The sequence below is a fragment of the Vespula pensylvanica genome, chromosome 21 (assembly GCF_014466175.1).
Source record: "Vespula pensylvanica isolate Volc-1 chromosome 21, ASM1446617v1, whole genome shotgun sequence".
NCBI classification, from domain to species: domain Eukaryota; kingdom Metazoa; phylum Arthropoda; class Insecta; order Hymenoptera; family Vespidae; genus Vespula; species Vespula pensylvanica.
Genome location: NC_057705.1, coordinates 638,937 through 661,323, shown reverse-complemented (window position 1 = coordinate 661,323; position 22,387 = coordinate 638,937). Strand labels below are relative to the sequence as shown.

The 22,387-nt window shown below is 31.2% G+C and overlaps 3 protein-coding genes across 8 annotated transcripts; 1 reads left to right on the top strand and 2 right to left on the bottom strand.

Annotated features, from left to right (window-relative positions):
- Positions 1-789: 789 nt before the first annotated feature.
- On the bottom strand, positions 790-12,366 carry LOC122636356 (ATP-dependent DNA/RNA helicase DHX36). 4 transcript variants are annotated; one of them, XR_006328921.1, is made up of 17 exons: positions 12,194-12,366; positions 11,405-11,971; positions 11,140-11,329; positions 10,884-11,058; positions 10,662-10,810; positions 10,447-10,585; positions 10,168-10,363; positions 9,805-10,069; positions 9,425-9,717; positions 8,909-9,329; positions 8,631-8,839; positions 8,385-8,559; positions 8,138-8,289; positions 7,365-7,607; positions 7,196-7,274; positions 2,530-2,622; positions 790-1,984 (listed from the first exon to the last, which is right to left on the bottom strand). XR_006328921.1 is itself a non-coding variant. In XM_043827493.1 (13 exons), exons 1-13 carry the CDS (start codon positions 12,249-12,251, stop codon positions 8,226-8,228), a joined length of 2,901 nt encoding a protein of 966 aa, XP_043683428.1. In that variant the 5' UTR covers positions 12,252-12,366; the 3' UTR covers positions 8,019-8,225. The 4 variants fall into 4 exon arrangements, 2 of the variants coding, with proteins under 2 accessions (XP_043683428.1, XP_043683429.1); XR_006328920.1 differs by having other exon boundaries at positions 7,196-7,607; XM_043827493.1 differs by lacking the exons at positions 790-1,984; positions 2,530-2,622; positions 7,196-7,274; positions 7,365-7,607 and having other exon boundaries at positions 8,019-8,289.
- Positions 12,367-12,708: 342 nt separating this feature from the next.
- On the top strand, positions 12,709-17,906 carry LOC122636366 (uracil phosphoribosyltransferase homolog). Its single transcript, XM_043827510.1, has 7 exons — positions 12,709-12,946; positions 13,104-13,146; positions 13,321-13,470; positions 13,537-13,681; positions 13,775-13,905; positions 14,169-14,232; positions 17,593-17,906. Exons 1-7 carry the CDS (start codon positions 12,804-12,806, stop codon positions 17,643-17,645), a joined length of 729 nt encoding a protein of 242 aa, XP_043683445.1. The 5' UTR covers positions 12,709-12,803; the 3' UTR covers positions 17,646-17,906.
- LOC122636367 (SH3 domain-binding glutamic acid-rich protein homolog) lies at positions 16,711-22,354 on the bottom strand. Of its 3 annotated transcripts, XM_043827513.1 has the most exons (7): positions 22,224-22,354; positions 21,988-22,105; positions 21,062-21,244; positions 20,835-20,984; positions 20,553-20,593; positions 20,196-20,363; positions 16,711-20,124 (listed from the first exon to the last, which is right to left on the bottom strand). In XM_043827513.1, exons 2-6 carry the CDS (start codon positions 22,030-22,032, stop codon positions 20,198-20,200), a joined length of 585 nt encoding a protein of 194 aa, XP_043683448.1. In that variant the 5' UTR covers positions 22,033-22,105; positions 22,224-22,354; the 3' UTR covers positions 16,711-20,124; positions 20,196-20,197. The 3 variants fall into 3 exon arrangements, with proteins under 3 accessions (XP_043683448.1, XP_043683449.1, XP_043683447.1); XM_043827514.1 differs by having other exon boundaries at positions 16,711-16,969; positions 21,988-22,304; XM_043827512.1 differs by having other exon boundaries at positions 21,988-22,303.
- Between the last annotated feature and the right edge of the window lie 33 nt (positions 22,355-22,387).

The following is a 22,387-nucleotide window of genomic DNA, read 5'->3' as shown; positions in this document are numbered from 1 at the left end:
CTCAAAGGTCTATAAATATATGATTTCCCATTTTCGAAGGGTCGGAAAAGTAATACAAGGATCGATCGATCGATCGAGGTAGAAGAAACATGCGATGTCGATCCAGTTAGGTTTCGCGAGAAAGTTAACACGCGCTTTGGGTACTCGTGTGTCGAAAGTATAACTCAGATCTAAGGCTTCGTTAAAGGATAATCCTCGAGTGAGTTCACCTCGAAAGACCGTAGGCTCAATACTTTGCTAACCGCAACGATGTCGTCGTCTTATCGAACTCTCATATCCGTAATATTATGCATTCTGTCGCGTGCAGTTAAACGCATCTACGCGAACGTGTGCAACGTGCTTTGCCTGCTACTACTATCTAGCTTCTCTCTTTCTCTTTCTCTCTTTAAAGAAACTTTTGTTACAGTAATTTTCTTTATCTTTTTACAGTCATATTCGAGATCTTTGCTTTTTCCCTACGAGAGAGAAAAAGTGTAAAATACAAAAATAAAGAGAAAGAGAGAATGAGCAGGTACCTATCGTAAAAGCTAAAATCAAAATAACGTTTTGTTTCAACGCGATAGACACGCGTGCTGAAAGACAATTATATCGATTTTACCTAAAGAACGCAGAGACGCGTGACTCAAATATTTTTTTAAATCTTCACGATCCTACGTCGAGTCTGACTCGTTATCTTCCTCCAGTCTGAAGAAATCTCTTTCTGAAAAATTTAATATTCGCGTTTAAAATAATTTTTTACTTAATAATTTAAAATTAAACGAACGAAAAAAAAAAACTTACTTGCGCTATAACGCACAATGAAATAATTCTTTGATAAATTAGTAGACTCGATCGACTTGAATTTAATCGTCGATTGTCTTACTCAACAAGCACTAGGGAGCTTTAAATAGCAATATTTCCGATGGTATTATGATAGAAATTTCATCAACGCCACAACGGTGATTGATCATTAACTCCTCGGTGGTCGACGCTGTGATTGGATCGGTGTTAACGATCAGGCCGTGTCGTTAATTATCCAAGCTTCAATCTCCAATAATGACACGTGTTTAGTAATAAAAGAAAACAAATTTCTCTATGATTTCTCTGTACATAAATTACATAAAAAAAAAAAAAAAGAAAAAAGAAAGAAAGAACATCATACGTATACCTGAATAATTTCCATCTGAAGAAATTTGATCTACTCTAATGTACTCCATTGAACTTCTCCGTCGCTAGCTACGTCTCGAAGAAGAAGTAGAAAAAAGCTTGCATTGGACGAAAATACTCTTTCTTTCTTTGCTTCTCTCTCTCTCTCTCTCTCTCTCTCTCTCTCTCTCTCTTTGTAAACTCAATTTTCAAACTCGCGTTGGATAAGGGCTGGTCTTCTCGAAGCACTACCACCAGCACTACCCTCGTCACTTTGATATCGATGAGGGTAATTTACGCGAACATTGTTGGAGAAGAAGATTGATGCGTTGGGTGCGTGCGAGAGGACAGAGAGGGTGGTACTAGTGGGAGAGCTCTCTGTCTCTGTTGTGATGAATTGCATTTCGACACCCTTCCAACCCCCTCGCACCCTAGTCCACCCCACTTCTCCGAGTCCTGGACGATTGTCCTATGAGACTGCCCCGTCATTCGACGCATTACTGCACGCCTCTCTCTCTCTCTCTCTCTCTCTCTCTCTCTCTCTCTCTCTCTCTCTCTCTCTCTCTCTCTCTCTCTTCCACTTCTCCACGTCGTACACTCGGTTCACCCTCTCTTGTCACCCCTCCTCTTGTATACCCCCGGAAGTAGTGACACCGATAAACGACGCCTTTCACTCGTTATGACGGGAAAATCGACGATCCGAATAACGTGTTTCGAATGGACACTCCTGCTCTTCGAATGGGAACGTCTAGCCGGAAATCATCGAGTTTGATTCCTTCTTATCCCTTGATCGTTGCTCCTTCTTCTTAAATCTCCATTTCCAACGATACCGACGCGCGTGAGAATGTCTCCAAATTATCTATAATACATTAAAGAAAAATGTATTATAATTATTGGTATCAGTTTGGAAGAGTATACGGTTTCTGCAACATATTTCTGCAAATTCGTTATAGAAATTTTTACAAACGTATATGCAATCCTATTGAAATAAGAGAGAAATGGAAAATGATATTAATAGGAGAGAGAAAGAGAGAGAAAGGTATAAACATGTTTTTATATAGAATAATATAAAAAATCAGCACGTTCTCGTTCTCTCGTAGATTTATAAATACTTTACAGATCTATATAGGTATATATGTATATATTTTTTTATAAATAAGATAATATAAAAATCAATCCTTTCCATTCTCGGTTATTTCCAAAAGATTTCTTGCAAAACGAAAGCATAAATAACGAATATTAAATTTGTAAGGATAATGAAGGAATGAAAATGAACGGATACAACTAGACGACGGCCTTACGTGATCGCATCGAGCTCTATCTACGATCGCGACATTGCTGTGCGAACTATAGGTAATAGCACACTTAATATACCACCCTCCATATACGAGAAGCATAATGCACCTTCAGTGCCGAGATGATGTTCAGATACTGGAAACCCATTTGACGCGTTGTATTTGGGGCCCCCTCCTCTTGGAAATTGTGTGGAACGACCTCCTGGAATTGCGCATTTGTATTCAAACCTTGTCGTAGGATTGTTTACGTTGGCTGTTACATGCCAGTAACACACACTCACGCACCCATACACGCACGTTCCCACAGACACATCCAAAGACAATAATTAGTAAAATACTCGATTTCCCAATTTCCATTTACCTCTTCGTCTCGTACCGACAATATTTCATAACGAATCGACGGAATCTTTGAAATATCGAAATGAACGAAACATTGAAATAAATCAAGGAAGAAAAAGCACAGTTGTCAAAGATATTTCTGGCAGATATCACCGAGAGAGAGAGAGAGAGAGAGAGAGAGAAAGAGGGAGGGAGTTGTTGAAGAGTGAAAAAAAAGGGGAGAAAAAAAAGAAAAGTGGGGAAATTTAATCGTAAATGCACGTGGCCCCCTCGAAAAAGAAAAAGAAAAAAAAAATACAAAAAAAGAGCTATGCATCTAGATGTGTTTTCCACCAATCTCTCTCTCTCTCTCTCTCTCTCTCTCTTTGAAGGCCTGCTGTTTCTGTAGCACCGTTGTTGAATCCAAGCAACTATGTTATAAGGTGGAATGAATTTTCAAGTGCTCTTTTACACGTGTATGTGTGTCAGAAAAAGAGAGAGAATATCTGTGAGATCGGCAGATGCGGCACACACTTCCTCGATTATGTTGTATGCGCGAGGCCTGCCTCTGACTTCTTGTAAATAAAACTAACGAGCGATGGAACAAATTTTTTTCTTACAGACTTATCGTCGATTTTCATGCAAAGATATTTTTTTACGTATTTGAAAAAAAAAAAAGGAAAAGAAAAGAAAAAAAAGATATATGCGATCTAACTATCGAGATGATTCCTTACAATCGTTTCATTTTTTTAACGAAAAAAATCGATTCAATGAAGCGAAAGCAGAAAAAAAAAAGAAAGAAAAAAAAAACTACAGAAGGGCCGAAGCTGCACTAGATTGGGCGAGGTAGGTTGGCGAAGGGAGGGAGGGAGAGAGATAGGGAAGGGAAGAAAACGTAGACCGTAGTCGTTTAATTATTTTTATGGAAATGTTCGTCGTCGGTAGTCTGAGATTACTCGTGCAATTTCGTGGCACGACTCCGATTCATAGGATTTCTGGTAGGTAGGTAGGTAGGTAGGTAGGTAGATAGCTAGGTAGGTAAGTAGGTATATAGATAGGTAGGTAGGTAGGTAGGTAGGTAGGTAGGGGTCTGGCCCTTCTCTTGCATAATGTTTCGAATATGCGATGGTAGTTTCGCCCTTAAGGGATGGTACCGCGATGGAAACATCTCGAGGGGTGTTTACCCCTCGTGGCCAATCTTGCGTCGATCGAGTATGCCTCCGGGAAATGGACGAATGCTCTCTCTCTCTCTCTCTCTCCCTCTCACACACACAAAGGGAAAGAGAGAGAGAGAGAGAGAGAGAGAGAGAGAGAGAGTTTCCCTATTTGGAATATAATAAATGCGACTTCATCGGCATTTATCTTGTTGGGTTCTAAACGTAGTTATATATATGTATATATAGAGATGTAGTAGCTTGTTTAGTTATACAACAAAGAGTATGTTTCCGTTATCTTTCGAGCAGATAAGATTCGTAAATAGTTGCTGCTAGATTTCGTTCTATATTCCACTCTTTTATTCCGTCAAGTTTAATAGTGAAGGTAACAGCACCCTATTTCTATTCGCCAATACGCATATAATTTCAACTTCGAAATACGTATCACCAAGGGTGAATGTCACAGATGGGGTGGCATCTGAAAACTTTATGGTCGAGTTTCTCCTACCAAATTCAAATATCCCGCTGCGCGAGAATACGATCGATGACTAATCCATCGATATACGTAACTTCTTCGATTTCTCTAGTGAATACATTGTCATTATTACAAACGCGAATAATAATAATAATGATAATGAAAAAGATCGTTTTATATCGCACGACGTGACCGATTTAATTAAATTTCTTTTTCTCTTTTCTTTCTTTTTTGTAGTAAATTAAAACGAGCGAAGAAAATAAATAAGAGAGATACTATTTCGAAAGTGTACGAACGTGTATTTTTCTTAGTCGAATATAACGAATAGAAGATGCAAGCGAGAGATTTGGAGACTCTGTGCATGTCTCCCTCCCTCCTACCCTCTCTCTATCGGTTTGGTTGACAGAAGATAAACAGGCAGATCTACGACGCCGGTCAGTCGCGCCCGTTTTAACGGCAACGGTCCGAGATAGTCCTCGTTTTATTATCTATTTGCTTTTTACATGGGCTTGTGCGCTATATACAAACGCGATCCGCTTTAAACGCATACATACAAACATACTTATGGTACGTTCGTTGCCCTCTTAGAGATCAGTTTCAATCGATTCAAATGATCGACGTGATTCGAACGATCGACGCGATATTTCTTATTATTTCTTTACTTTTTTTTTTTTTTCGAAGCTGAACGACTCGTTGAAGGATAGAAAAGGAAGAAAGAGATAACCAAAAAGGAACAAAAAATACGTACGTATATGTACACACGTAAGTGTGTACGAGAGACAAAGCAGGAGTAGGATATGTCTACGTAGGCGTACTTAGGTGATAACAGTTAGGAAGACTCGACGAAGAAAGGATTATAAGTTGCAGCTGCATCGGGATGTTTATACGCTCGCTGAGTGCAGCGATCCAAGAAGGAGACCTCATTTCGCGAGCCTTCTGAAAACGTAAACCGACACGTTGATTGACAAGAACCCTCTAAGCCATTTTATAAGAGGAATCATGTTTTAGTTTCTTGCTAGAGTCGAACGATAAATCTATCAAATATTGAACGTTGAGAATATAAAAGAAATATATATTTACGAAAGATACACGTACCTTTTCTTTATTCCTATTCATGATTATCTCGATCGATATCGTCCTTCGGTTTACTACAGTCACATTTATCGACTCCACGAATGCACACTTTATACGATAAAACAACTTTATCGTTTCACTAAATAAAAGATATTCACTGTAATTACTTATTCGTTTCACGAAGAATCAACAAGTCGCGAATTGCGAAAATTAAAAGAACGTGAAGTACGCCACAAGACGTAATAAAGGGAACTGTATTAATACTGAAATTTTATTGGTTGATTAGTGCTAACCAATCGGACGAGATCCAATGAGGTATCGTTATTTCAAATCGATCAATTTATCAAACTTACATATATCTATATATATATTTCTATTCTAGACAATCAGAAGCGACCTAATCATATTTTACGTAACGAATTATTATTTCGTATTAATTAATTTCCTAAGAAATACGCATATATATATATATATATATATATATATATAAAATATCGTATCTATCACAATTGCGCAACATCTGTACTATCTGTCTCAGCCAATCAGAAGCGACATGATATTTTCTTATTACCAATCGATACACTTTTTATAGTTATATATATAGAAATCTATCTTAGCCAATAAGAAGCGATCTAATAAAATTTTGCGTAGCGATTTATTTCGAATTAATTTCCGGTGTAAATAAATATATATATATATATATATATATATATATATATATATATATACATACATATATAATATACACATTTAATTGCAAAATAATTAAAATTCTAAAAGAATCGAATAACATTTTCAGAAATTGTATATAAAAAATATATTCTTCTTTGCAACAAAAGCACTTTTAATTCGATGAGAATCAAATGACATATTCTATGATAATGTTTAGGTTAAGCTTCATCATTGTGTTAACAAAAACGAGACGAAACTCGAACTATGTACTTACGTATGTATGTAGCTCGTCTTTCACGAGCAGCAAATCGTTCGTTTTCATTCGGACGATGAAATCAGGGTCGCGTGAAAGGGCTTCCGGTTGCATTCAGATATCAGAAGGCAGAAGAAAGAGAGAATTAACGGGGCAAAGGGCGACATGCTTGATAGACGACGAGGTCCTTCCAAGACTTCTCCCCCTCTCTCTCTCTCTCTCACTCTCACTCTTACTCATTTTCACTCGTTCTCCCCCCCTCTCTGTCATTCTCTATATATCTGTCTCTCTCTTTCTCATTCTCTTTAATACCGTGCGTAGATGTTCCGTGCGTTTCGTGATTATGAATGCGGATTAACTTTATTCAGAGTCTCTCCTCTATCCGTCTTTCTCTCTACGACTATTCATCAAGATCTAAGGAGTGACGAAACAATACTGTCGTCTCTCTCTCTCTCTCTCTTTCTTTCTTTCTCTGCTTCCTTCCATGTCCTGATTTATTTTCACAGAGTGTTCGTTTGAACTTCGCGCCAATATATCAGGAGCAGTCTCCCCTTTTAAATCTATCCCACATACATACATACATACATACATACATACATACATACATACGATATACATTTATCATTCTATACGTGATCGGTGTTACGAGGATAGGATTTCGATTTTATTCATCCCGAAACTCGTTTGAAAATAATTTCTTTGACGAAAGAAGAAAAAGAAGAAGAAAGGAATCTAGTTTAAATTTCAAAAGAATGATTAAAGAGAAAAAGATGAAGGGACGTGGATATGTTATATATCAAACGTAGAAATTCAATTGAAAAACTTTTACCTTGGAATGAAATGGATCGAAGGAAATGAAGGATGGATCAACTGTGGAGGACCAATCGTAAGCCTTCGAGTATTCTGGTCTAAAAGAAAAAGAGAAGAAAGAAAGAAAGAAATGATAAAGTATCAGGTATAATTATTGTCGTTATAACGATTAAAATAATGACGCATACCACACGAGATACATATATACGTATATATATATATATAAATGTTGTCTTCATCAAGGATATCGAGTTTTCATCACGACGCGCAGGCTTTTCTACCCGCGAGTCGACGACCACCAATCACGTTAATTGAAGGTTTATGTAAGCTCTGCTCCAAGTGTGTGATCACTTCTGACTAATATACGTCTTCTTATATATTATCTTTTTTGTTTCTTTTTTTTTCTCTCACGAAGAACATAATTATCTATCCTAAGGTGAAAAATTATATGTTAGAAAACGTCGTCTGCGAGATTTTTCGATGATACGGTGTAATTCGCTTTGAAAGTAATATCACCGGTACATGTACTACGTTAATCAAAATTATGAATCAAAAGTGCAATGAAAATATCATATTTTTTAAAAGACATTGAAACGTTATTCACAATTCTTTGTAATTCTTTTTTTTTGTACTGAAAGGTTTAGCAAAAAATTAATTGTTGTTGTTGATAATTAATAAAAATACAAAATTGTTATTAATAATTAATTAATAAAAAAAAAAATAATAAAAAAGTAGAGGTAAAAACCGGAAATGATTGTTAGATTTTTTTGAAAAAGATGTGGATATATAATGTATGCATTGACAAAAACAGATCTATAGAAGATTTTTATTAAGAAATTGCATTAATAATTTATATATGGAGTTTTCGTCAAGTGACGTAGAATTCCATAAATCTGTTTATTTTGTATTTAAGTATACATTTTACAATAATAGATGACTTAAAGTAATGCATAATACATACAGTAATACATGATGTATAATTTGTCCCTTTGAATAAAGATTTCAATTCAGATATTTTTACATTGATCAAGATTGTATATTCGTCTACCTTACCGTGTCAATTTACCAAATCCCATTTCTTCGTCCGTTTGGGATACAAATTCTATAAGAGCGCTGTAAAAATATATAAATCAAGCGAGATGAATTAATTAATTATTATATCGATCGAGAAAAATCTATTTTGTAAAATTGAAAGAATGTTTAATTACTTAAGTATTTGTCCTTCTTGAGTATTCCAATTTACTGTACCAGGATGCGAAATTTTATATTCTAATAAATTATTTATTGCTTGTCGAAGGTCCTGTATAACTTTGGCTGTTCTAGGTTCGCAAACGAAGTTTTGCGAAGTATTTAATGTGATTATATACTTCCCATTTTCTCTTTCTAAAATAAATATTTTATTGATATAAGATCGATGTTATAAAAAGAAATGTAAAGTAGCATCGTTGTCTTACTAATTGAACTATTTGATCCAGCAAATAATAATATTGGAGCTGTGACACAAGATGTGTCGTGCAAATAAATAGCAGTGGATCGTTGCTTTGTAAAATAAGTTAAGAAAGGACTTGGAAAATTCCTCATTTTATTATTAACACTGGATGGATGTAGTTTCACGGAACCATCTTCGGGTGTCCAAGCTATTACACCATGCTTCGAATCAGATCTAAGGAATAAAAGCATAGATAATTAAGATTGAATTTGAAAATATAAATCTTTGTAATAACTGACATACCCGTGCTTTATAGTAGCAATGTTTGGATATAATCCTGCACAAACTATAGCTTTGATCAATGCTATGTTATTAGAATTTCTATTAGCATCCTCGTCGATTGGATTATCATTATCTAAAAACTTCATCTCGTACAAGTGTTGAGTAAATTGACGTTTCATTTCGGAAAGAAGTTTCAAAGTGTTGAAGGACAAAAAATATTCGTGACAAAAACCAAAGCTATAATTGATCTCGAATCTCCTGAGAGCTTCCGCGAGAGCAATGTGATCGCTAAATTGCCACATACTGAGTTCTAACTTTTTTTTCATTGCTTGTTCTTCTTTTCCCAAAGGACAATAAAAAGCATCCTTAAACGTGAGACTGGCTGCTATTGCAAATACTGGATCTATGCAAGAAAATAGTGCGGCCCATATAATCATTTTACCTGTAAATTGAAAGAAAAAAAGGCAAGCGATGTTACGATGATTTCAAACAGTTTACAATGGTATAAAAAAAAAAAAAATAAATAAAAAGAAATACCAGTCCTAGGATCAAGAGGAAGTTGCGCCAAATGATATCCTAGAGGTGTCAAATGTTCGTCGTTGTCTAAAGCATTTAATGTCCTCAATAAATCAAGCGATAAATCGATAGCTTTTAAATTAGGTGGATCCATAACGCTAGCAAGAAACTGTTTCGCTTCTCCTAATTGTAAAATTTTTATCTGTAATATCACTTCCTCCAACCGCGTACGTAACATTTCAGGTAGTGGGTAATCATCGAACGTCATTTCTCTTGCCTTAGTGTAGAGGTGATAACAATATCCTTTTTTCACTCTAAAATCAAAAAAAAAAAAAAAAAAAAAAAAACGACAAGCTTATCGTTCCTGGTACTGAAATGCGTACTAAGAAACAATTGCTCACCTTCCTGCACGACCTCGTCTTTGTTTAGCATTAGCCATAGATACCCATTCGGGTTCTAACGTTTCCATATTTTTATTCACATCGAATTTGGAAAGCTTTGTTTTTCCACAGTCGATTACATACACTACATCTTCTATCGTTATAGATGTTTCAGCGATGGACGTTGCGATTATTATTTTACGTATGCCAGTAGGCGGTTCCTTAAATATCAGCCTTTGATCGATCGTTGGCATACGAGAATGAAGTGGATAAATGATATATCTACCTATGATATAAAAAAAAAAGAAAAAATACAGAAACAAATATCCGTCCGACATATTGTCTCGTGTTGTAACTATGCATTTCACAGTGTAAATAACTTACTATTTGGATATCGTTCGGAGTTCAACATAATTCTGTTTAACTTAACGATATCCATCATTCCAGGTAAAAATACTAAAATAGCTCCAGGTTCTTTCGTCGTACATATATGATGGATCAATTCTTCTATAAGTTCTAAAGATAAATTTTCACTATCCGGATTACATAATTGGTCTATAACAAACTTAGGATATTCTTTCTAAAAAACGAAATATTTTTTAATTTCTCACGATTGTATCAAACTGCAACGTGTATATTCATTTTCAGTGGATTATTGCTTACTTCTAAGGTAAGTTGCTTTATATATGGATTTATAATATTTAAGAAGTGACAAGTTTTTTCGTGCTGTTGCTTGTATTTTTTTTGATGTTTTCTATAACCAGGTTCTTTTTCTTTAAACGAACTATCGACTAAACGAAAACTGTAGTAAAAGAAAAAAAGAAAGATAACAAGTATAAATATTATAGCTTTTTATCATACGAAGAAAAAATACTCACCCTGTTAATAATAATACATCTTCTAAATAAAACTCTTCTACAGGATATGTGAATCCTGGTATGTGAATTATTGGACAATCGTTATAATAACTGGAAAATCTTTCGGAATTAAGCGTAGCGCTCATCAAAACCACTTTCAAATCTGGTCTCTATACAATAAAAAATCTATTTACTTATGTCTTTAAGAAATAAATATACTGATGTGATGTCGACGATGCATACCACAGGAATTATTTGCTTCAATAAAGTGATAATAAAGTCACTTTCTGTACTACGTTCGTGAATTTCGTCTAATATTATATGCGAAAATCCTTTTAGCGCTGGATCGGATTGCATAAATTGCAAGAGCATACCAGTAGTACAAAATAATATACTTCCACGCTCTCTAGGCGATATCCTTTTTATAAAAGAGATCATAAGTATTCATTTTTTTTGATTAATAACTAAAAAATTTATCAGACACATATGATTTACATACTTTTCTAATCTTATTTGAAAGCCCACTGATTTGCCGAGTCTTTCTCCTCTTTCGGCAGCTACTCTTTCAGCAACGGATATTGCCGATATCCTCCTTGGCTGTGTACAAATTATTCTAGTAATACTACCATTTCTCTGTTCTAATTCGTTATCTAGAATAAACTGTGCAACTTGCGTCGTCTTACCGCAGCCTGAAATAATACGTTAAAATATAATAAAAAATAATCCTTTTAACGTTTGAAAGCGTTAGAACACGAATTACTTGCCTGTTTCACCACTGATCACCATAACTTGATTTTTTTTTATTAAATCTATAATATCCGCTTTTTTTTCATAAGCAGGTAACTTCTTTCGGAAAGCTTGCATAGCTTTGTAATCGCTGTTATACAATTTCCCATTGTATTCGTCCAATAGATTTTTATCGGAAACAGGATCCCTTTCAAGTTTAGATTTAACTGACATAGCTTTGGTAATATTGTGTTGTATATTACCAGATAAAATTTCTAAAAACTTTCTCTTAAACTGCGAGTCATGAATGTGAGTATATTTGTTTTCTAGATCATTGCTTGTACTATTCCTTTTCTCTTCGTCGTCGCATAATTTATTATACAGTCCTTTAGAGTTTTCAACTGCTAGTTTCATTGTTTGTTCTACTCTTTGCTTTAATTTAATAATACGTAATTCCCTTTTCTTAGCTCTGTTTCTTTGAAGATCTCTATAGTACAAACCTATTTCTTTTCCTCTTAACCATGAAGGATGACCATTGCCTCTACCACCAAATTGTCCTTGATTTTGTGAGGATGACATCGATGAATTTGGTTGACTTTGTTCATCTGTTAAATCATTACTATTTTTAATAACATTGACATTAACATTTCTTAAATATCAACCACGATTACAAAATAAAAAAATGACGTTATTTATATCGAATTAATAAAATTATTTAATAAAACTTCTCGTGTTACGCAAAATAAAATATTGATTAAAACAAATATTTGTTCTTTCATACAAGTATTTGTCATTTTTAAGAAGATCATAAATTCTAATAAATTTACTTTCTCTTCCAAATCTTGACGAGCTTGGTGACGTTTTTGATGCGTGCTCGTAAGACATTTTTTAGTGTCACATATGTAAATTTAAAACAATACTTTACTAATATCGTACTAATTGACAGAATTCACACCAGTTATCCGGTCAACGAATCGTTAATGCTATTGCTAACCTTCCTTTGCTATACCACGAAGCAATCTATTTATCTAGTAAGACCTTCCAAGAGATAAAGAACCCGTGGCTCCATCTGCAAGGAAATATCGGAAAATCTTGAAAGCGGGAAAATGATTCTTTTCGAATTACGATCAAAATATCACAAAGAAATATATATCGATTAAATTTATCATATAAAAAACTAAATCGAAAATATATTGATAAAACCGAATGAATTTGTTCGAAATAAAGATAAAAATGTAAAGGAAATAAAGATAAGTGACATTTCGTAATGGCTTCGTCGAAAAGGTAGATTTCGAACGACATTATGACAGGAGTAGTCATTCCCGTTCACTCATGACTCGTGATCACTTTCGTTTTTTTTTCATTTTTAATGCGTTCAATCTTCTAACGGCTGTTACCGATTATAAAATTAACTGAACGTGTGTGCTTCGAAGAGACATGGGCACTGCAGATACCGTACCAGTTGTCAAAAAATTATTAGTAAATGAAAATAATGACATTAGCGAAGATTATGGGCCGAATTTAAAATTATTACCTTGTAACAATCAAGTTAAAGAATTACAAACGATTTTACGCGACAAGTAAGTATCACTATTATATGTTTATTTGTTAATATATAATTTATCATCCTGTAATAACGATCAATGAGATCAACGAAACTGTTCGATACTTTAATTCATATTAAATGATGTAATTACGATTAATGTCAATTAATGACACGTTGTGTTTTATTCGTAGGAATACCACGAGGAGCGATTTCAAGTTCTACGCCGATCGTTTGGTAAGACATATGTTTCCTAATCTCAAGTAAAACAATATAATATAATGTTACAATTATCGTTAATATCTTACAATTATTATTATTACACCATCGACACTTGGATTCGTTCGTTTATAAAAAATTTCAAATAACTTTTATCGATATCGTACGTTATTACCAAAATTATAATTTTAGATTAGACTCGTTATAGAAGAAAGTTTAAATCAATTGCCTTTTTCTAAACGTGTGGTCATAACGCCGACCGGATCAGAATACAATGGTTTAAAATATCAAAAAGGTAATTGTGGTGTTTCTATCATAAGAAGTGGAGAAGCAATGGAACAAGTATGTATAAAATATAAATTGTTAATGTTTATACGTATATGTGAGAAAGTTCTTTAATGTTTTTAGGGCTTAAGAGACTGTTGTCGTAGTATAAGAATTGGTAAGATATTAGTAGAAAGTGACGCCGATACGCACGAAGCTAGGGTTGTTTATGCCAAATTCCCAGATGACATAGCAGAAAGGAAAGTCTTATTAATGTACCCTATAATGGGTAAGCGTACGGCTTTAATATAGCACGTAAATAGTTCATACATTAAGAAGAAATGAATATTTGATTATTATTATTATAAACGCGTATATTCAGGTACGGGAAATACTGTGATAAAGGCCATAGCCGTCTTAAAGGAACATAATGTATTAGAAGAAAATATCATCTTGTCAAATTTATTTTGTACTCCAGTTGCAGCCAAAACTCTGGTCACTGTCTTTCCTAAGGTAAGCCAATCGGAAAAATTTCGTTAAATATTCTTCGATATCTAGAAATAACAAAATATGATATGAAAAAAAATCTATTTGGTTAAACGCACGGTCTATCATTATAGACAATAGCGACGTGTCGTATCGATGATGACATAAAAGTACATGCATATAAACGATACGATCTCTATTTATAGTCTTTGCGTCTAATATTTGCAAAATTAATAAGATATACTATCCTATTTTAGATTTTGAAGTTAAGTTAGGTTTTTGTATTACAGATGAAGATCCTGACCTCAGAGATTCATTGTATTGCACCAAATCACTTTGGACAAAAATACTTTGGTACGGATTAATTATATTTCATATAATCCAGAGCATACTATATTATTAGAAAATATATAATATAAAACTAAAAGAAAATTTAGTTATCGAAGGTTACATGGTGCACAGAAAAACTATACTATATATATATTGTGTCTATATCTGATACAAGAGATACGATATTGCTATAGCATAAGTTTATTCTCAGTCAGTTTTATTATACTGAGTACCTGATGAAGTTATTATTATTATGATTAAAAGCACGTAGTGCTTTAACTTATTGTTCCCTTTAATGAATCATCTTAAATTTAATAACAATATAATACATTGCAATAGTATATTAATCGAGTCAAAGCAGGTTATAGTAAAGAAAGATATATACTTTTCTTTGATGGTCAGTTAAGTCAGTAATATGTTCTAGCACGTATAATTTATATTATTATAATTGTTTTAATGATTACCAGTTGCATGTGTCAACCTTCTACAACTTAATTTTTTCTATTTACTGTAAGACTAAGTAGTGCATCTTATTTTCTTTAGAAACATATGAAACTTTTGGCAGGAATGTTCTGCTTGGTATCCTCAAATTTTATTTCTTTTCAAGATAAAGTATAATGTACATAATTAACTTTTATATACTGAGGCAACTACTATTTATATGATATAACTTTGTTTGAGGTAAACTTAAGCTCTTGTTACAGATATGTCTAATTGAAAGTATATATTGCATTAACATATACTTTTTCGAAATAGTAACCAAAGTTTACTATTTCAATGGATGATCAATAAGTGGTTGTATAGTAAACGTAGTCTTTATACGTAATATAATTAATTCATAAAACAAAGATTACCACATTATAGATTAAATAATACCATATTATCCAATCATAATACTATTTTGATATTTACGGATATCTTATTCATAAAGAGAATTATGTAATTTCTTTTGCAAATATTATTCACTACAATCATATATTTGATACTTTAGACCTCTGAATACTATAATTTTATAAAACAGAAAGATGCATAATTTTTTTTAAAACGGAACATTTGAGATCTCTTACCATTCTTTTTATTTCTCTTGTTTCAAGATTTAAAATGTTCTTAATAAGCATAATATCAACATAAAATCATTATCTCAATAACAAAATTACTTCTAATTCCACGTACGTTAAATTTGAGGGACTATAAAATATATTTCTTAATAGCGGTTTGTTCATGATTATTTTAATTAATTACTAAGAAATTCTCTGAGCGTTTTTACTATAGATTTAAACAATACAAATTTTTCTCTCAAATCTGATTCCTTCATATAATTTTCTATCTATAGAATGATAAACAAGCATAGATTTTTTGTATACATTTCTTAATTGGATGTGCATCTGAAGAGATTTAAACACTCAGAAAGCACAATAATCTGTATATGATATGCATTAATATGACTGCATAATTACTTAAGCACTCCTTTTACAAGTGCAAACATTTGTAAATTGCAATTCTCTATTATATTAGAACAATAGACAAGATCATATTTTAAGTATTCATAAAGATCGTACTATTCATATTTTATGGGTATATTTTGTAAATCAGTTTGGTATTAGATAATTCTACAAATTACTTTGTGAATCTTAAAAAATGCGATATATTATCTGTGTTATATCTCTCTTCTGTGTTATCATTAATTAATCGAAAATGAACACAAAGTTATATTATGAAATTTTGCTATTTAGCGATTTACAGATGTATATTTGCCTTATTGATTAATATTGCATTTTAGTAGATACATTATCCTTTTTGTGAAAATATTGCATATATTTATATAAATATATATGTGTATGTATATATATATGTGTATATGCATACATATATGTATATATATATACACACACACATATATATATATATTCATACTCTTATGTGAATTTCAGTATAATACATATTGTTATGTAAACGAGGAAACAAAAATTGCAACACACTCATAATAAGAATATGTATGTTCGAATCTGTATGTGAAAGAAATATGTTCAACAAAAATTTGTTGAGAGTGGTGTGTGCAATAATGAAATTTTATTATACATATATCTATTATCATAAACGTATTTCAGTAATTTTATTAATTTTTTTTTTTTTTTTTTTTTTTTTTTTTTTTTTTTGATATAAGATCTAATCATAATTTCATATATAATCAATATTTGTCAGTAATTGGGTGCATCTTTATACCATGCTGAAATGCGTTTTACCAAAAAAAAAAAGAAAAAAAGAAAAAAAAAAGAAAGAAAAAAAGAAAAAAAAAAGAAAATTCTCCTGTTTTTCGCTATTCATACTTTATAATAATTTATTTCATAAAGAGAGCAATTTTCACGGATAGCCACATTTAAAAAAAAAACGTGATAACAAAAAGTTTATAATATATTTTTACAAAGAAAATACAAAAAAATCAAAGGGGTTTATAGAATGTATTATTATTTGTTGATAAACTTATATGTTCTCTTTCCATTATTGTTTTATACTTTTATCTTTATTATTTTATAATATTGTCGGCAAACAATTTGCCTTACAATGTGCCTGTGAAAATGCTGCATTAAACAAATGATGAATAGCAATTGCAGAAGTAGCAAAAAAAAATAATCATAATGATTATATTAATCAAGTATATGTAGAGATGTCTGTCATCATGACCCATAAATTTAAACAAAAATTGCTACTTCAGCTGTTATTTATATCCAAACTGGCAGGAACATTTTTCATACTTGCATACCTGCGCATTGAGAAACAATGTTAAGTAGCATTATAGATCAGTATACAAATAAACATATACACAGTGGATATTTGTTAGTTAGTACGATTAATCTAAAATAAATGAAAACTTATATAAACCAATTACCCTTTATTTATTTTTGTTTTCTTTTGACATATGCAATTTGAGAAGCAAATTGAATATAATAAAATGACTAGTTCTTTTGCATTCATAATAGTATTTGTTTACTGAGCCTCATACTTTCATGATTATATAAAAAATGAAATGATATTCGCATATCTCTAATAATTTTTTAAAAATCTTTATAAAAAGTAACATATATGCTATAACATATATTCATGTAGGAAGAAATAATGTTTGCAATGAAATAAATATCTGATTATTTTAATCTATTGTAAATGATGATGACAAGTAATGATAATAATTAAATAATCTTAATATTTGTATAAGCAAAATCTAGGTGATACTGATATAACTTATATATTTTCTCTATTAGTACTTAATATTATTATTTAAATAATACTTCTGTGAATAAATAAGAGACTTGATTTAGATTTAGAATATTTTTTTCTTCATATAAAAATTGTAATTATCCAAAGCACATTTAAAATTGTTGTTTTCAGGAACAATTTATTACAACATAGGGGAGACGGGTGTACAGTGGGAACATTTTTGAAGAAAATCTAATAGAGAAATTCTATCATATGTCCTACAAATTTCAAAGAGATGACTTATACATCAATAAATAAATTCAAAGAGCTAATAATAATAAGCAAAGCTATAGTAAGTAAAATATACTTTTATTTTTTTGGCTGTGTAGAGTATATACATATGTGCCTTGGTGATCATTATTGTTTAAGGAATAGTTTATAATGTACAGAATTTAAAGTTTCTTTTAAATCAGCTATTTAATAAATAAATTCATTATTTTATAATATACATTTTGTTAAACTATGTTCATAGTTATAGAAATTTAAACATTTATTTCTCATAGCACAGAATATTTTTCATATATTTGTATATCAATATCTCCTTGTATTGCAGAACAGAGAATTGTAATAGTAATAGTTACATAAACATATATGTAAATGTATATTTGTAAAATGTCAACATATTTTATATAGAATTAAAAATTCATTGTTGATCGGGTGAAAAATTTTACAGAAAAAATTAAAAATATTTTGTATGTAATTTATCAACAATAAATGTTTTTACGATATATTGGATTTTTATGTATTAAGTAAGAATTAAGTTTTTAGGCATTACTTACCATCTTGTTTAAAAAAATATTTCCTTCAACTGTGTATCTTACATATTTTTCACATGATATTATTGGAAATTTAATATTTTTACTTCTTCAATAGTGTATATATTATAAAAGGATTTATTATAATTTTTTTTGTTTAACAGTAATATGTAGATAATCGAAATTGTATATATAAATTAAATCTTTTTTTATTACATTTTTTAAGGTAATCATACGCAATATAAATAATTGTTATGATTTGTATATATTATGTATGAAGAATTCTGATATTGCAAATATACGTATTTTATTCAAAATCTATTATAGTAAACTTTATTTAGCATTATTATCCAGCACCTATATATTGTTTACCTAATATATAATGCATCAGATTTAGTTCTGCTAAAAGGCAATTAAATTCTTTAATGTTTGACATTTTTAAATTATAAATGTCAAAACTATTTCGAATACATAAGCTGTTTCATATGATATATTTATTATAGAAGTTTGTAGATTATAATAATTCAAGCATAACATATTCTAACCATAACCAGCATGTAAATGTAATAATAAAGCTTAATTTTCTGATAAATAATAGGAGAGAAAAATAATGATATTAGGCCTTTCAATGATGAAATAGCTATTATAGAATGTAAAGCTGTATAAACGTGTGTAAACAATAATAAAATTATCATTAATTGTAGATAAATAAATAGAAACATCTGTAATTTAAAATTGAAGACGTTTCAGTAGCAGTGTTGCTAATTATTGCCAAAATATATATTTAGAAATATGTCGATTGTACGATTGAACTTTTGATTTCTTAAATGATTCTTTTATTATTCAATAAGCAACAAAAAGACCTCAATAATCTAAAAATTTGATGTTTGAAACGAGTAAGATGTTTTGTTCCTTATCAACAATACTCTATCAGTATATACACTGATGTTGATTAGGTCACTTGTCTTTTTCTTATGACTAAAGTATATTAAATATTTGTAAAATGCTTTGTCACAAAGGAAGTGCAACTTTGTTACTTGTTCCATATTTCCTTTCAAACAATAAATATACATTTACATGAGAACATTACATTTGATCGATTATATTTAATAAATCTCTTGGTATTCTAATTTTTGAATGCATCATTAATCCTTCATCTCTCATTTATTTTTATACAATAATTAATTTGTCTTTCAAATGTCATTGCCGTATTTCTCCGTAAATCATTACGTATATTCCTAAAGAATAATACAATTTCATAGCAAAAAATTGCTGGACAAAGAATTTTCATTCTCTATTATCTTTCTATAAGAATAATAACACGAATAGATGAGGATAAAAAATAATCAAATTTCTAATTAATCTTCTGGATAAAATACTTGCAATTTGTAAGCTAACATGCGCAAATGAGAAACTTTAAAGAGGCTGAATAATACTGTTCCTTTAAAGAAGAGCATAATTTAGTAGATATATATATATATATATTTAGATATCATATATACTCTTTTCTAAGTTTTTCATTAAACTTCTAACAATCTCAGCATACTATTATAATACGTTTAATTCCGATCTGACTTTTTCATTATAATGATAATAATGAACAAAAGATATGCTTGATAACTTTCGATATGAGAACTGTAATGAGAAGCAATGGAGAGATATAGTGTAAACGATTCAACGACTTAAAAATTTATATAAACTAATATTATGAAATAAAATAAAATCTCATTTTGTATCTTATAAAAAAAAAAAAGATTGATATAGATTTTTGATTTCAATTCATCGCGGCTCTAAAAAAAGTATTGCATATGGATGACCCTATACAATGCAATTAATATTTATCCTGTTGTTCAGAAAAGTGGTAGTGGCAGTATACTCACTCAGCCTTAAAAAGATGATAGTCATAATTCTGTAAAATGAACTTGTTAATAATTGCAAAGTTCATAAATTGGCCTATTCTAACATAACAAACATATTTACCTCTATTCTTCTTTTTCTTGATCATCAGATTTCTCTTCATTCTTATCGCCAGTTTCTTCCATTTGTTCTACATCTTCTTCATTCCCTTTTGTTCCACCATCAAGTTCTGTCGGTTTGGATCCATCTAATGGATCATTATCGTTTGGCAAATCTGTTCTATCTTCTGCGCTAAAGTGGTAAATATTTTCAGAGTTTAATAATCTTTTAGAATTAAAAAATTTTACATTAACACAATATAAAATTATTATATTATACGTTATATCAGTAAATCACTAATTTGTTTATATAGTTTACAAATGAATTCGATATAATCTACTACTTGTAAGATTATGCAATCAAATATTTCGTAGTGCATACCTTTCTGATTTTACTGTAGCTGCATCTTTGTCTGTGGATGGCTGCAACAAATACGTAGTATTTATGAGTAGACAAAATAAATTTAGTATCAAGGACACAAGCCTAGAAAATAAGTATAGGTCATAGAATTTCTGAGATTTAAACTTTTAACCGAAAAACAATATTAATAATGGAAAAAATATGTTATTTAGTTTTTATAACACTAGGTATTATATCCAATTTTTATGAATAGAAATAATATTTTTTTTAATTCCACATAACAAAGTTAATTTAATAACAAACCTCTCGACTCGAAGTGTTCCCATTTTCTTGAACATCATTGTTTTGTGCTTTTGAATCTTGAGAAATATCTTCTGGACTAACTGGAGGTGTTATTTTAAGAAATTTTTCTAATTCGTCTAACTCATTAGCCATATCAAAATCTTCATAATCCTAGAATTACATTAATTATTATTATCATTATAGTCGTTGTCAAACATAAAATATAAAAAAGAAAATTCAAAATTTACCCCACAATATTCATCTTCATTAAATATTTGAGGTGGTAAAGGATATTTACTGTCTCTTCCAACGCTATTGCTTTGCATAAACTCTTTATCCAACTCCTTTCCTGGTTCGGTTATATCGATAGTTTCATAATCTACATTTTTACTATCCAATATCATTAAAACCCGCTGCTGTCTTTTCTTCACCTATTAACAAACATTATACATCAATGATACTAAGATAATTTTCAACAATGTGATAAATTTTTCATTGATTATACTTAAGATAAAAATAACATACTGTAGTTACAGTTTCTACAATAAATAAAACACTTGTAAAAAAAAACAAAAAAAAATACGTCAAAAAAATAATTGATTAGAAATGTATATGAGAAAAATCGAATCCCCTTTCTCCCTCCCTCTCTCTCTCTCTCTCTCTCTCTCTCTTTAAAACGCATTCACATATATGTATATTTAATTCAATATCATAAAAGCGTGAAGCTATACACAAAGTATACCATGGCAATGAAAAGTGTAATAAGAAAGAAAAGAACAGTAGAAAATCGAAGCAACACAAAGTATAAGAGAACTTTCACCAACGGTACGAGATTGAAAAATCACTCGGACGATCATTGACACGTTGAAAGATTAAAAGTTATAACATATGTATAAAAGTATTCCCGATCCCAAGGGACGTAATATAGCGTAATGATAGTACGAGTGACAGTGACCACTGTCCGATTCTATGAATTTCATTGTAATATGATACACCATAGGTCGTTAAGCGTGAAATGTCATAAAGAATCGATTGGGGCCGGTAGTACGATCGCAATCGGGTATAGATCTTCGAGTGGATCATTATTTTATCGAATATTATAATGTTCATTAATTTTAAGGTTATCGTTCGATCGAAAGAAAATGTGCGCTTTTCTTTTTTTTTTTATACTCACTTCCTTGTTCCCGCTGATACCCGATACGTAGATTTTAACGACCATCCTTAGCCGGTGTCTCCTTCGTATCGATCGACGCCTTCCAGCTTTATCTCTCAGCAACGATCCTTTTATGACCCTACGAAACGTTTTAACGAACAAATCAGCTATAATTCGTGATTCACCGCGAATTTATTATATTTGTAATCCAACGGTGACGACAAGATGAGTAACAGAGGACAGTTTCATCAACGTACACAGAATAGGCTACTGCTCCTTGTTTCTAATACTTTCACACTGTGTCTATAGCTACGTCATTCGTGCTAGTCCCCTCTTCGTGTTAGAAGTGTTCTCATAGGCGATCGCACCCTGTATATGTCGGCTAACGGAAGGTGCCGCCACCGAACCTCGTATGTACAGA

What these genes read in the sequence shown, in the direction of transcription:
- LOC122636366 (XM_043827510.1), top strand. Translation starts at nt 12,804, where the DNA reads ATGGGCACTGCAGATACCGTACCAGTTGTCAAAAAATTATTAGTAAAT. An exon ending in CAAACGATTTTACGCGACAA is followed by an intron (nt 12,947 to 13,103) that starts GTAAGTATCACT and finishes TTTTATTCGTAG; the next exon opens with GAATACCACGAGGAGCGATT. An exon ending in AGTTCTACGCCGATCGTTTG is followed by an intron (nt 13,147 to 13,320) that starts GTAAGACATATG and finishes TTATAATTTTAG; the next exon opens with ATTAGACTCGTTATAGAAGA.
- LOC122636356 (XM_043827493.1), bottom strand. Translation starts at nt 12,251, where the DNA reads ATGTCTTACGAGCACGCATCAAAAACGTCACCAAGCTCGTCAAGATTT. An exon ending in TTTCAAATAAGATTAGAAAA is followed by an intron (nt 11,059 to 11,139) that starts GTATGTAAATCA and finishes TTTTATAAAAAG; the next exon opens with GATATCGCCTAGAGAGCGTG. An exon ending in ATTGCTACTATAAAGCACGG is followed by an intron (nt 8,840 to 8,908) that starts GTATGTCAGTTA and finishes TTTATTCCTTAG; the next exon opens with ATCTGATTCGAAGCATGGTG.
- LOC122636367 (XM_043827513.1), bottom strand. Translation starts at nt 22,032, where the DNA reads ATGGTCGTTAAAATCTACGTATCGGGTATCAGCGGGAACAAGGAA. An exon ending in GTATCAGCGGGAACAAGGAA is followed by an intron (nt 21,245 to 21,987) that starts GTGAGTATAAAA and finishes GTTTGTTAATAG; the next exon opens with GTGAAGAAAAGACAGCAGCG. An exon ending in GGAACACTTCGAGTCGAGAG is followed by an intron (nt 20,594 to 20,834) that starts GTTTGTTATTAA and finishes TATTTGTTGCAG; the next exon opens with CCATCCACAGACAAAGATGC.